We start from the raw sequence: 14,734 nt of genomic DNA, 5'->3' as shown, positions 1-14,734 counted from the left end.
TGACGATTCATAAAGACCACCATTTCCATTTCCCCACACTTTTTTCTTTTCTCTTCTTTGTTAATAAGCAGAAATGGAGTTCATGAGTGCATTAGGTTCACAGGAGGATGCCTATCGTCCTTCCTTATTTGAACTAGTTGCTCAAGATAAGCTGAAGGAATTGTTACAACCAGCTATACAATACGTTTTGGCCGTAATTATAACCCTTAAGAAATATAAAAAAAAGGACCCTTTATTAAACAATAGTGTAATACAGATTTATGCTCAACGGTACCCTCGATTATTATTAAGAATTGTAAACAACCATGAAGAATTTTATGCTTTATTGATGCTACTGATTGAACGCCATTATTTAAAAGAATGGAGTAAAGTGAACTCATGATACAAATGACTAATATTAAACAAACTTTATCAAAGGCGGATCTTTTGCTGAGAACTTTTATGGGTTAAAGAGAGTATCCTCATTATCAACAAACAATTTTGTATCTCCAATCAATTCAAAAGCTTCAAAATTATCAGCCAAAGATATCAACAGGTCTTTATTAGTCTTGGTTGGATTACCATATATTAAATGTAGACTTGATCTTTTATATCAACGAGTATCAGGCTCATCAGACATCATCTTGGACGAACAAGTGGAAATTGAAAATGAAGAATTGGCAGATAGCAACACAAAGACATCAAGAAAGCTATTGATTCGACTTAAAAGACTATTCAAGAAGATATATCCAATCATAAACTTTCTTTACCATATTTCAAACTTGGGATATAACATTGGTTACCTGTTTGGAAAGACAAAGTATTACACACCTTGGTTGCACTTACTAGGAATAGAGGTTAAGCGTATGAGTATGGATGATTATGTAAGTAAAGAAAGATGCTTTAGAGAAAGTACTCATCTTTTTCATGCAGCGTGCTTACTATGAAAAAACGGCTAATGGTACCAGTGATAGCATCTCATTGAAGAATCCATTACATGCTATGTCAATGATTTCTGGAAAAGTCATTGAATTCTTAAAAGTGTTATTACCAATGTCTATATTCTTTTTCAAGTTCCTTGAATGGTGGTACTCGTCAGAGTTTTCTCGTGGGAATGCTTTGAGAAAGGGAGAAGAAGGCGAAAATGCCATACCTCCACCAGAAAAAATAAAGGCAAGAGATATCATTGTTCACTAGATAGTAGTATCTAACATGCTTATTCTCTAGCCTCACCCTCAAGGCACTAGTGTTCCCTCTAGACCAAACACTTGTCCTCTATGTCTTACTAATCCTATCAACAATCCTACGGCCATGCCGTCTGGTTACGTGTTTTGCTATACTTGTGCATACCATTATTTACAGGAACACGGTAGATGCCCGGTCACTTGGATAAAGGTGTCGAAAGATCCCCAAAGTCTAGTAAAATTATACGCCGATGTATTGTAGAAAATAACAAAAGTTTTTATACCTGTCATTTCAAATGCCTAATTATGTATGCTTGATATAAGTAATTCATTTAATGTTTATCCTATTTCTATCAGTGTGTGAATAATTTCTATTAACTTGTATAAAAGTACAAGTTCAGAAGCATTGACGTTCGCTATGAATGGGTATCTCAAATACACTATTTCCAGAAAGAGATGTCGCGCTGACTTGTCGCTTTTTCGTATAAATTATATTATAAAAACTGCAAAAATGCGACTTTACTTTCTGAAAAGACTGTACAACACCAGATGTAGAATTAAAGGCCATACAGCATTTTGCTAGTATTTTCTCACCAGTTAAGAATGCGTACGAGCATGGGAATTACGTGATAAAGAGCCGTCTTGTAGTGGTCGAAGGCACATTGGCATACAAGCTATTTAAAGGCAAGGAACTTTATTTGTTTCGCTGCTTGCGTAGAATGCTCTTTAATGTAAAATATGACTATCATATTTACATTTAAAGAATTTGGGTCTTTGCTGATAGAGCTGACAAAATAAAATTAAAAGACAGCAATAAAAGCATTTCTTTTCATCACTTCTTGCAACGAAACAAATTTTATAAATTCGTATTCTACATCAAAAGATATGAAATTGGATTGACTAAACCTGACTCATTTATTATGCATATAGGGGAGAAGATTGAAATTTAATAATATCGCATTTGCAAAACATGTTCCAGAGGGTGTTATTTTTATGCAAGCGCATCATGAAGCTATCAGAATAGTAGTGTCCTCGACAAGATTTATTCATCTTCTTTTTTCTTTATTGGTTTTCTACGTGTATAAAAGCAGCTGTTATTACATGTATAAAGAATTGGTTGGGAATATATATATATATCCCATTTTACTATTTGTGTCCTCGTAAGATATTATAAGATCTTCAATGCAAATAACAAATTGGTTATGTGACTGCTAACGTACAGTAGCTGTACTTTATGCCCAGCCAGCAACAAGCTGGTTTTTTCCTATTATGTCATTTATAACACAGTTTACAGAAGCAACACATCAATTCCTCGATCGACACTCTGATCCAATCAAGCTTAGTCTAACAGCTATAGCTGCTTCTGCGCTAACGGCTTCGAGCATTCTAACATACCAAGCGAGCCAGCGTCGTCAACGAGCACGCACATTAAAAGAGGAATTGAAGGAAGCAGAGCTCAAAAAGCCTATCGATCTCACACCTGTCGGGACAGCATTGACACATCACATACCACCCACATTTACTGAGAATACGATTGCTGATCAACTAAGTGGAGTAACCGAGTTTTTTGGTAAGGAGGGAGCGCGTAAGGTGCGAGAATCTTTTGTGATTGTGGTTGGAGCTGGTGGTGTTGGATCCTGGGCTGCACTGATGTTACTGCGCTCTGGAGTCAAACGTATCAGGGTCATTGATTTTGATCAAGTTACACTCAGCAGTCTCAATCGTCATGCTGTGGCTACCCTCGAAGACGTAGGCACACCCAAAGTGCGATGTATCAAGAAACACTTTAAAGAAATCGCACCATTTGTACAAGTCGAGGATCATATTGACTTATTGAATGCAGATAATGTAGATGAGTTATTAGGAGGTATTTAGTAAAAAGACTAGCTTATAAGGTAGAAAAAGTTAATTTTTTTTTTTTTGAAAGGAAATCCTGACTTTGTTGTGGACGCAATTGATAACATAAACACCAAAGTTGATTTGATGAAGTATTGCTATGATAGAAAATTAAACGTCATCAGTTCAATGGGTGCAGGTGCAAAAGCAGATCCGTCACGAATTCAAATCGCAGATATTAGCGAGACATTTGGTAAGACATTACTTCTATTTAAAGATACAGTAAGCTTAGCTCAATATGTTCAGAGGATCCTTTGGCGAGAGCTGTTAGAAGAAAGTTGAAAAAACTGAATATACTCAGTGGAATTAAGGTTGCCTATTCCACTGAAAAGCCTCACCATGTTAAGCTGCTACCTCTAGGTAAAATACTTGATCTAGCTTGCAAGCATACATATTTACTTTTGTATAGAGGAGGAAAAAGTAGAAGACAGGGAAGAATTTGCTGCTCTACCTGATTTTAGAGCTCGCATTTTACCTGTTTTAGGAACTATTCCTAGTATGTTTGGTATGGCAATTGCAAGCTATATCACACTTTCTATAGCAGAATATCCGCACTTTGAACCACTTGCGATCAAGCTTAGAGAAGGACTATACGCTAGAGTACACAAGGAGATGATCACAAGAGAATACAAGACATTTAAAGAAAAGTAAAACGTGTAAAATAGAAAAGAGAGTAATATAACTAAATCAGTTGAGTAGGGTCTGCACATTGGATGTTCGCGATGTGGGATACATATTTGAAGAGATGTGGCATGGAAAGAGCGCTATCTCTGGACCTAGTGATAAGCTGTGCTTAACGAGATGGGATAAAACAAAGCCTATTGGTTATACAAATGCTGTCTGCATGACAAGAATTGAAGCTAATGAACATGACAGTTTACCTGAGAGTACAGACTTGGAAAAGCACTATGGAAAGGAGATTTGTGACCGGGTTAATGAACGATTTAGACAGGTAGAAGTTCAAAAAAGGACATGGGAAACAGTTTTGTAAATAAAAGAAAATGATCCTCATTCACAATGATGAATCATCACAGTCTTTTAATATATTTTGCTTGATATTGGACTTCTTTACATTTACGCTTGTATTGAATCGCTTTTTATCGGTGTGCTGCTCATAATTTGATAGCTGGTGCTATTTGACGGCATTTAATAAGGCCCCTGAACTAGGCAGATACATTGAATGGGAACAACTACTGAACCTATAATTTTGCTTATACATGGCACGTATTTTGGAAAAATATATGTGGTACAATGCTTAAATGGACGCTTATCACGCGAGACTTACGATCCTTTTGGTCAAATTACGAAAAGGAATCTTGAAGGGCATTCAACCAATGGTCATACATGAATAATTTGTTTGTGTTTCCACCATTTGTTACAAGTAAACGCTTGAGCGACTAGAAGCATTCACAGCCAACTGACATTTGCAGTTGTATGCGAGAATACACAGATATGTATACGCATTTTCAATAACCAGAAGTAAAGATCATAGCCATCTATCGTGGGAATCTCCTCAAGTTGAACTGAGATCCTTTCAACTGATGACAATCTCTGTTTTTTTCTGGTATCGCATCTCAGCTTCGAAAAAACAAAATATAGTGCTTAAGCATGAGACAAGTAAAAGATAGAACGGTAAACTTTTTTTTTTTGGGCAGGCTTTTAACAATAAAGACTTTACCTTGCTATCATTGACATCAATTTTATAAAAGCACTGATCATCAATGTTAGCTCCTCTTCTTTTTTGAATCACATGCGTAACAATAAATTTTGAGTATAATTTCAGCCTTTTTTTTATAACTTTTTTTTTATTCCCCCACTTTATGCAAGTACACAATGGATAAAGAGAAGCAAGCTGTTTTGATCATAGATGAAGCGAAAAGCGACAATCAAAAATTTGTCAATACACCAGAAGAGAAGGCATTTGTTCGTAAACTGAATTGGAAAGTGCTACCGTTGATCTTTTTTATTATAATGATTCAAGTAAAGATGATGAATATCAGATATATATGCTGAAATTTTTTTTCTTCAGTTTTGTGATAAATCAGCACTAAGTGTTGCAGCTGTTTTGGGCATATTCGACGATACACATATAACTGAAGACCAATTCAGCTGGGTGGGGTCAATATTTTACTTGGGTTATCTGATTTGCCAGGTGAGTGTAGTACAATAACAGGAATTGTGTGATCTGACTTGATGCACAGCCGTTAAATAACTACTTTATCCAACGATTACCTATTGCTCGGTATTTTGGCTCGGTTTTGGTCTTATGGGGAATTGTCATGACGATGACTTCATTCTGCCATGATTTTTCTCAGTTGGCTGCCTGTCGATTTCTGCTTGGTTTCTTTGAAGGCGTGAGTTATCCCTGCGTTTATATCCTATTGAATACATTATATCGACGATCAGAACAATCCTTTTGTTGGGGATTTATTGGAATCGGTACCGGAATGGGTACTGTTATCGGCGTAGTGATTGCTTATGGTATTGCACATATGGAAGGTATTGCGGGTATGCATGCCTGGAGATGGTAATATAATAGACTACTTGAAGAACACACATTAATGTAATATAGGGGTTATATCGTCTTTGGTATTGCTACTGTGGTCATTGGCGTTATTACATTCTTCTTTTTGATTGATGATACACATCACAGGTTTTTACATCTCAGTGAAATCGAGTTAGAAATTGTAGAGGAGAGAACTCGCGATAACTGCGTGGTGAGAAATACAACAATTAAGAAAGAACAAATGTGGGAGGCTTTAAGAGAGCCACGACTGTACCTTCTATTCTTTGCCAATATGCTCATTTGCTTAGAGAACGGAGGGCTCGTTACCTATAGCACCTTACTTGTCGAAGGCCTTGGGTTCTCTGTAAGTTTTTTGTTTTTTTGTTTTTCTTTGTTTATTTGTTTGGTAAAAGATGAAACCTAACTTTTATACAAAGAAATTCACTTCTGTCATTCTTCAAATCCCTAATGGCGTTGCAGCTGCTGTCTTTGCTATGGGAGCGGTTGTTATTGCAAAATGGAGACAGCAAAACATAATAACGGCCATTGCGATGTCACTAACATCTATGATTGGCTGTATTTTGATCATTGTTATTCCTGGTACAGCCAAACTGGTAGGATTTTATCTTACCTGGGCAATGACGGGTGTGATGGCGTTACTTCAAACAATAGTGTCAAACAATGTGTCAGGCTATACCAAGCGAGTGTTCTATAACGGAGTCAGTATGGTTGGTATGACGATTGGTAATTTTGCAGGACCACTTGCAATGATGGGCAACCAAGGACCACAAAAAACAGGAGCGCTTATTGGCTATGCAGTTGCAAACATTGTACTCATATTCTGTTTGGGCATTGTTTATGTGTTGATGAAGAGAGAGAATGAGGACAGAATACGTCGTCCAGCTGAAGCCAAAGTTGATGTATATTTGGATTTAACAGATCGACAGGACCGAAATATACTTTATAAGCTGTAGTCAAACTAAGTTATGATTGGATAATGATTGGATAATGATGTTCATACAAACACACTTGAAAATAAACTCTTTTGATTTGACATTAGTACAAAGTATGACAACATTTAAATGTCAGTCAGTTAAAATTTTATGCAAAACCATGTGCAATTAAAAGATTGGTGTACTTTCTCCTATTCTTTATTTCCAAATTTGCATTGCTGTGTGTGATTTTTAGACTACTTAAATCATCCATTTCGCGTCCTCTTTTTTAGCACTTTTCTTTTTTTCATTATTCTCTTTTCAACAAAATGACTGCACTCATTCCTGGCTCACCTCCACTTGGTCCTAATGAACCACTCAAGGTAGATACAGAGAGTATCGATACTTCTTCCCCTCCAAAGACACCTCCTGGTGAAAAAAATGGCCCTTATTTCAGAGGACAAACTCGTCAATTTCATCAAGGTGATTTCGAATCAGAGCAGCACTTTTATCCTCGTGTCTTGAATGCTCAAATTCATCCCTTGGTTCAATCTTTCTTTACCTTGGGTAACGAACGGATCATTGCTCGTTATACTCACTTGAATCCAAAGGTGAAGCCTGAAGTACTCAAGAAGGTCTTATCTTATTCACCCAAACATTTTCAATGGGCTGGTAAGTGTATTTTAATTTTCCGTAGCGTGTATGATAACCACATTTTAAAATAGGCTCGGATTTATTTAATGTAACTACTGCATCTGGTCATCGTCAAATGATCGTCATTGAAACCAATTCGTGTCCATCTGGCCAAAAGTCGATGCCGTTATTATCCGAGACAGATGAATATAATGAACATGGTGGTTATCGTGTCGTTATCAAATCGGCCTTCCAACAACAACTTGCTAAAGCTGATCCTAGCCTTGGTGGGCTAGCCGTTGTCTGTGACAAGAATATGATGGAATCTACTGGTTACGCCGCAGTCTTGGCAGATGTGGCTCAAGAGCATGTATGGCATGTGGAATGGCATGTAGGTGATCCTGATCCTGATGCCAAGTTTGTTGATGGCGTTCTTTATGTTCGTGATAAGGAAAAGCGTAAGTGACTTTGTTTGTATTGATCAAAAACAATAATAATAATAATCTTGTAGAATGGCATCCCATACGTGCTTGTTTCCGTTACGTCACCCAAAAACCTTGGAACCGCTTTCCTCTCAAGACAAAAACAGTCGTGATGAATCAAATCATTAGCTGCCTTGCTGGTGGTAGAAACAAGATGATGGCTGCGAGAGCCTATGATTTTTATAATTCCGAAATTGTCGATACTGGTTTAGCCATTAGGACACCAGAAACGATCAATAATGTCACACGTGGTGAAATCCCCTTGTGGATTCGATCGATGGGTGGACATGCAGTGCTCAAGGTCCCTTATAGTAATGCAGGTCAAGGAGTTTATACCATCACGAATAAGAAAGAACTCGATAACTTTTTGAGTCAAGATCATTATTATGACAAGGTTTGTTTCTTTTTTTGTGTGTGCATGCATTTACTTATCTTCTCATAGTTCATTGTTCAATCCCTTGTGGGTAATGCTTCCTGGTCAAGTGTGACAAGAACGGGCAAATTTTTCCATGTAGGAACTATTCCAAATAAGAAGAGCAACACTTATGTGAGTGATCTTCGTATGATGGTTGCCGGAAGCGAAGAAGGCTTCAAGCCTATTTGTATATATGGACGCAAAGCAAGGCTCCCACTCTTGGGTGAATTAAAAGAGGATGGTAAGTTTATTGTGTGCTTTTATAAGTGAGTTGCTCATGTATAGTTGCAGATGACACCTGGGATATGCTTGGAACAAACCTCTCTGTAAAATTACCCGATGGAAGCTGGACAACGGACACGTCAAGGCTGATTTTAATGGATCGTAAAGACTTTAATCAGCTTGGATTGGGTATAGATGATCTGATTGATGCTTATATTCAAACTGTGTTGGCAGTGATTGCTATTGATCGTATGGCGTCAAGACTTATGGCTAATGGAAACTTTGATTACCAACTATTTGAAAGTTTAAACCCTGATAATGCTCTCTTGAGCGAAATTAAGCAAGCAAACCCTGAAGATTTTTAATCTTCTTTGTACACACATTATTACATGCACACACACACGCACACAAACATATATACATATAACAACAAACATTTCACAACCTATTTTCATATATATAAAACATATATATACTCTCTTCAGAAATTATTGGCATAATATAAGCTTAATAACACTTACACTTTTGTTGATTTTCTATGTCTTCTTTATTATTTAAAAGATAACATGTAATAATATATAAAATCAGTTTGACATTTTTGAGAGAACATAAATGTGGTCAGCGCTTATAAATAACACGTAACTGATTTACTAACCATTTCTTTATTTATTCTTTTGCTTCTTGTGGGCTTTCTTTTATCATTATTCGCTGTCTCTTTTATTCTTTGCTGTGTAAAATTGTCATTTTTCAATCAGCGTGCGAATAAAGTGTATTAAACCTTGCTGTACATTTCTATTTTGGCCACTGCCATATACATAAGAATGCGGTCGTGCATATAGTAATGATTCCCATCAAACGGCTCCATTATATCTCCAAAAAGTCCTATTTCGAATGGATCATACATTCTTTATTTTTAACCAGGATTTGCATATTTCTAAAAATGGTAATGTTTGTTTTCCTTTTTTGAAAATATCGATAAATATCTAGAGATGGTCTAGTTTGTTGAACGCAGTAGATTACACCATTTTTATTTAAACAATTATTTACACAGATTCAAAATGTATGAAAAATAAGAAAGAGAAAAAAGTAGTCATAATAAGGGTATATATATATATTGCAGTGTATATATGCGTGAGTGTGTGTTTGTGTGTATTATTATATATGCATTTCTTTTTCCGGTTTAATACATTGATAAAAAAAGAGGGGAGAAATATAATTTGTATAAAGAGGTGTGAAATAAGTGGATGTGTTTTACCTTTTATTATAAAAGGGTTGTTCAGGTATGTTTGAAGCATAATTATTTTGTAAATTAACAAATCCATAAGTATCAAGCTGTCGAGGCTGTTGATGCTGTGGTTGTGGCTGTACTGGTGTAATCGTTTGCTGATCGATTGTATTTACATCATTTGCAAAATATCTTGTATTAACCGTTCGATGAGGATCATTCGTAACAGGAGAAACTCCAGTACTCGTACCCGCAGCTGACGTAGTAGGAGCTGAGATATAACCAGGAATATCATTTGTATTTGAATAGTGCGAGTTTAAGGCATTCATAGAGGAGATGAATTGCTGGTAACCAATGTTCATAGACTTTATATCGGTAACAGATGACGTATGATTGTCGGCTGAGATAGGATATGCTGTTCTTTGTGGAATATACTTTTCTTGAGGCTTCAACTGCGATTTGCTAGCTTGTGTTTGGAATATTTGTTGAGATGATTTGTTTCTTTGTTGTTCCTCTGGATGTCCTGCGCCTGGAAATTGAAGATTAAATTTTGGTGGGATGGCGGCGGCCATGCCAGGCGGTGTTATTATTTCTTCTGGTTCTTTTTGAATGATGATACTATCGTTTGCTATGTCGTAGCTCTCTGGATTCCAAGCGTAATTAGCAGGCATTTGATCTGTCTCCATATCTTCATCAAACTGATTAGGGTCAATTCCCAAGTTGTTTGCCAATGATTCTATGTTCATCTGAAGCATACTAATATCCTGCGTAATGGATTGAGCAGATCGTGTGGCAGTATTGAGTGTCTGCGAGAAATCGGCCAAGGAAGGCGGCTTTAGTTCTTCAATAGAAGAAGGAGCTACGGTAGGGGTAAAGTCAATATTAGGTTTGATCTGTTGAGGAAGCTGATCGCTTTGATTGATGGAGTACAACTTTAATACAGAAGATAATATATTTGTTAACGTAGCTGGCCCCAGGGATGTAGAAGATAATTTTATGTCATTTACTTTGTCTTGGTCAATCGTTATGCCTGCTAAGGATGCGGCTTCCTCGATTAACCCTTTTAGGAGCACATCTGTACCATTTGATCCTACATGAAAATAGGGGGTTAATCCCGATAAGCCTAAACGAATAATAGTTTTTTATTTTACCCATCGGAAGAGCCAGTTGATCATTATTGGTGAATACGGCTGTTAGGAACAACAATATCTTTTCAATCGCTTCTTGATGTCGATGATACTTTTCTCTTGAATTCAATGTCTCTTGCCATAGTATTTCATTATCTCTATGGAGTTCTTTTAATTGATTTCCAATTGTCTCTTGATGTTTTTTGATCAAGGCGAGATCATCAGCAAGAGAGGCTACACTAGGCGCATCTCCGTCCATGTTATCTCGATCTTTATTTTTCTTTCTGGTCACAAGTATGAGTAAATCAGGTCTACCTCTTTGAAAGTGTGGATTACTGAATTCCCATATTTCGTGGCTGTTACTGTCTGATATTAATACGCCCTGTTGGAGGTGGGGTATTTTATGAAAATCATACATATTGAGCTGTCGAACAAAGGACGCAAATGTATTGTGCTTGTAAAATCTTGGTAATACCTTTTTTGCAAACTCCTCGTGTCGCTCCACTATTTATATTTGATTATTAGAATAATATAGAAAAAAAAAAAATTTTTTTTTTTTCTCTTTCTTTCTATTCATTTTACCTATAAACGAGTTACCATCCGTAGACCATCGAATGAGGCTATCCGTTGATGCATCGCTCACCATACTATTTCATATAATGATTAGTGTTTATTCTAGAGTATCTGTTGTGTGTACGTTACTCATTAGGAGCTAGAGACTAAGACACAACAAAAGAATACCGTACACACATAATTTTTTTTTCTGGTCTTTACTTGTATAGCTTATTCAAGAAGGCTGGGACACTTCGCTGAGCCGTTAAACGTTGGTTATTCGAAGAAGAGGAGTTACGGCCGGTTTGAGGTGCTGAGGATGATGACGATGTATTACTGCTGTCTCCGGAAGAGGATGGATCCACATTATGAACTGAGCGTGTTCTTTTCATATGATTGCTTGCATTTGATGTCATGGATGATGAACCAGAATCTGAAAATGTATTTGAAAAGGCACCGGGTGAGTCAGAGGATGCGGATGAAGAAGCTGAGTGGGATCGTTTTCTTGTCAAAGGCTGTTCATTGGGCCTTAATTTTTGTATTGGTTGTGGTTGGGGTTTTTTCATTTTATAAAAAAGGAAATACGTTGACTTTTTTGTATGTGATAAGTGTTAAAAATGAATAATAAATACTGGTGTGATAAATTATATATACTTGTGTGTGTAAATATGTATAAAAGGGCTATGAGAGAGTTTTTTGGTTAATAGAAGAAATAAAAAGAGGGAATCAGCACTACCTTAAAAGTATGATTGCACCTTGGAGTAAATAAAAGGAAGAATACAGAATTTTTCCAAGAAGGCAAAGATAGGGAAAATGAAAAAAAAAAAAAGTGAGGAAAAGGAAGAAAAAAAAGAATGTACAAAGAATTGCCGATTTTAAAAAAGGGATGCGACTTTTTTTCCCTTACTTCCTAGAAAGTGAAAGGCTGTAAAAAATTTTATACATTATACTTTACTCGGAACTATGCGCGTTTCACAATGTGATGGGTTTCTATAATCGCCCATGAGGGAACCTTAAGCAATAATAATAAGGAGAATCTCACTCTAAAGGCGCATTTTTATTAAAACAGAAAAATCGTCAAATTTAAAGACTCTTGGATACAATAAGGAAAGGAAAATGTAAGCATTTTTTCCAAATTAGTCATAGTCAATTGGATAAAGTCTAGATTTGACTTTCAACTTTTTCAAGTTCAAATGTACTCAAATCGTCATGATTGCTTCTTTTGGCATTATATGAAAAAAAAAAAAAAGAAAGCTATCTATTTGTTATGTTTTTACACTATTCTCAAAAGAGAGAGGAACATGAGTTATTTAAATACATGGCGTAATCAAAGTTGGTTAGAGTACATTATATAGTTTGCGAAATAGACTTGCAATTAGAGTAAAACTTTAATGCGGATAAGCGTCTGTGTTGCATTTTATACTAAGCTACTATAATTTGAGCTTTGTGTTTTATCACAGCAATACATGTAAATGTACACTTGTTTACAAGATGCGAAAACAAGGAGAATGGATAGTACGCTAAAAGATAAGCAATACCTATTGATGTACCTAGAGTGCCTTTTGTCTTATCTAAACCCTTTGTCTTTTTATATTGATCAACGTCATCCATTGTAATCTTAATAAAGTAAGCACCATGGTTAATTACAACTATTCATATCGTTAGAATGGCCTGTTCATTTTCTTTTCCTTGACCATGCCTTTGTAGGTACTAGACTGATAAATTAAAAGTCAGCTCATACCGAGCTGCTGGATCATTTGCACATAAGGGTAGTAGCGCTAATTGGACATTTTTTAAAATACAATACGGCTGGTAAATTTGTCCGTTCTGAAAAAGTAAATGGCAATTTCCGAAAAATAAATGTCGATTATCAAAGAATAAATAGCACTATGCCGACCTAGCCTATTTTGAGGCTCCACCACCTAACTCCTCAGCATTGATCTGTTCTCTTCTTTCAGTAAAAGCGTATCGGTATCGGCGATTGCCGTCAATCGACTTATTGCCGTCGACTTATCCACGTTTTTCCCTAGGGACATGGCGTCGTTTTTGGCAGTGTGCCAGCCACATCAGGCGCGAATGATCACATATCGCATTTATCACAGACGTATCTCATCACGACAGCGTCTGTATAGTCTGAGTCTAGCTCTTTTTCGACCCCAGTCTGCTTGATGTGCAATCAGCCCGAGTCTGGCGAGCACTTTGTGTGGTCATGTACTCTGAAACAAGCCGCTTGACAACTCATGTTCTACCTTACCTTCCTCAATCGACCTATATAGCTACAGGACGTAATGAATGGTCCAATTACAGTATCCACCGTTACGAATCATACATCGAATATCGATCGTATAACGGTCATAGCCTGCATGATATTATGCATTTGGCAGTTCCACTAGAGAGTTGTTTTCCAAATACTTTGTGATACAAAATACGCTGACCATACCTCTGCAAAGGGAGAAGATCTTGCTTTTATGCATTGTTGTAACCGCATTGAAAGAGTTCTACAATACATTCGCGCCCCCGTAAAGTACGCTGTTGCTCGATTCTTCTATTCTAAAGGATGGATCAGTAAAACACTTTTGCAAGGAACCTTATCTAGTAGACATAAAGTATCCTACTAAGCTACCGACATCTTCCAGTCTGACGATGTCACCGTGGACAACGCAGACGACTTATTCCACGGATCTATCAACACCAACACCAACTCTACAAGGGAGGCTATTACCATAGACGACTCTGTATCCTTATGAGCCGCCTAACAGTTACACTTTTCAACGCTACCGGCCTATCCAGATATGCAATTATACCTATTATCGACGCGGCATAACCAACATCGATCCTTTTAATCACTGAAACCTGGCTACTCCCAACTGTAAGATACCCAAAAAATTGGAAAACAATTTCATACGCATGGTATACCTATTGAACACTATAGCAACAGAGTCGCGCAAAGTATATGTATGCTAGTCAATCCTGACCGTCCGTACTACATCCATTACTTGCCCTCTCGCGGTTCTTCTTTTGCTTAGTATCAGCTTTTCTTCACAATAACTGATACATTGATTCACTGTTTGTATTTGCCACCTTCACTGGATAATCAGACAGTATTGGAGATTCTATCATCGCTCCCATCAACAACTCCTAACACAAGGCAAACCATCATATGTGACAATTTTAATGCTAAGCTTGGCTTCTACACAAGGGATCGCTCGATCAATCTTTTTGTAATGCTGTACACCGCTGGCTTAAAGAAAACGGTATTATTGTATGGAATAGGCGACTGGCTTTTGGCCAACCTACATTTCTGATACATAAAGGGAATATTAATCTTTTCGACGACGTCTAAATCAAAGCTCTACTTTCTAATGCTACTTCTCGTCGATTTCGTCCAAAAACAGGCGTTTTACAGGATTCCATACTCTCACTGTATCCTTACTCGGTATACATCAACCAACTAAAGAATAATGCATTTTATGGTCAATTCTCTTTTGCTTTTCTTTCTTCAAAGAATAATACTTACAAGGTAGGCAGCCCAAAAAACACACTATTTTTATTTTCGCGTGTGCGTAGCGTTTCCTTTTTTT

At 36.8% G+C, this 14,734-nt stretch overlaps 5 protein-coding genes across 5 annotated transcripts; 4 read left to right on the top strand and 1 right to left on the bottom strand.

Annotated features, from left to right (window-relative positions):
• Positions 1 to 73: 73 nt before the first annotated feature.
• On the top strand, positions 74 to 1,425 carry RHIMIDRAFT_286608 (uncharacterized protein; the record flags this gene model as incomplete). The annotated part of the gene is made up of 5 exons (XM_023613397.1): positions 74 to 193; positions 257 to 365; positions 418 to 863; positions 967 to 1,167; positions 1,207 to 1,425. The coding sequence occupies 5 exons, from the start codon at positions 74 to 76 to the stop codon at positions 1,423 to 1,425; spliced, it is 1,095 nt and encodes a 364-aa protein (XP_023468809.1).
• An 886-nt stretch (positions 1,426 to 2,311) lies between these two features.
• Positions 2,312 to 4,050, top strand: RHIMIDRAFT_223404 (uncharacterized protein; the record flags this gene model as incomplete). Its single annotated transcript, XM_023607477.1, has 5 exons — positions 2,312 to 3,030; positions 3,091 to 3,252; positions 3,306 to 3,419; positions 3,469 to 3,706; positions 3,756 to 4,050. Exons 1-5 carry the CDS (start codon positions 2,433 to 2,435, stop codon positions 4,048 to 4,050), a joined length of 1,407 nt encoding a protein of 468 aa, XP_023468808.1. The 5' UTR covers positions 2,312 to 2,432.
• An 828-nt stretch (positions 4,051 to 4,878) lies between these two features.
• Positions 4,879 to 6,687, top strand: RHIMIDRAFT_271322 (MFS general substrate transporter). Its single transcript, XM_023612250.1, has 5 exons — positions 4,879 to 5,039; positions 5,089 to 5,217; positions 5,261 to 5,586; positions 5,632 to 5,929; positions 6,003 to 6,687. The coding sequence occupies exons 1-5, from the start codon at positions 4,893 to 4,895 to the stop codon at positions 6,537 to 6,539; spliced, it is 1,437 nt and encodes a 478-aa protein (XP_023468807.1). The 5' UTR covers positions 4,879 to 4,892; the 3' UTR covers positions 6,540 to 6,687.
• A 39-nt stretch (positions 6,688 to 6,726) lies between these two features.
• Positions 6,727 to 8,614, top strand: RHIMIDRAFT_289588 (uncharacterized protein; the record flags this gene model as incomplete). Its single annotated transcript, XM_023613659.1, has 5 exons — positions 6,727 to 7,169; positions 7,223 to 7,588; positions 7,642 to 8,006; positions 8,055 to 8,268; positions 8,313 to 8,614. The coding sequence occupies exons 1-5, from the start codon at positions 6,827 to 6,829 to the stop codon at positions 8,612 to 8,614; spliced, it is 1,590 nt and encodes a 529-aa protein (XP_023468806.1). The 5' UTR covers positions 6,727 to 6,826.
• A 700-nt stretch (positions 8,615 to 9,314) lies between these two features.
• Positions 9,315 to 11,990, bottom strand: RHIMIDRAFT_271316 (uncharacterized protein). The gene is made up of 6 exons (XM_023612249.1): positions 11,890 to 11,990; positions 11,376 to 11,834; positions 11,184 to 11,248; positions 10,626 to 11,105; positions 10,482 to 10,564; positions 9,315 to 10,406 (listed from the first exon to the last, which is right to left on the bottom strand). The coding sequence occupies exons 2-6, from the start codon at positions 11,717 to 11,719 to the stop codon at positions 9,501 to 9,503; spliced, it is 1,878 nt and encodes a 625-aa protein (XP_023468805.1). The 5' UTR covers positions 11,720 to 11,834; positions 11,890 to 11,990; the 3' UTR covers positions 9,315 to 9,500.
• Positions 11,991 to 14,734: the final 2,744 nt, after the last annotated feature.

This window comes from Rhizopus microsporus (assembly GCF_002708625.1).
Source record: "Rhizopus microsporus ATCC 52813 unplaced genomic scaffold scaffold_3, whole genome shotgun sequence".
In the NCBI taxonomy this organism is placed as follows: Eukaryota; Fungi; Mucoromycota; class Mucoromycetes; order Mucorales; family Rhizopodaceae; genus Rhizopus; species Rhizopus microsporus.
Note: the sequence above shows the minus strand (reverse complement) of the source record. Positions and strands in the feature narration are given on the sequence as shown.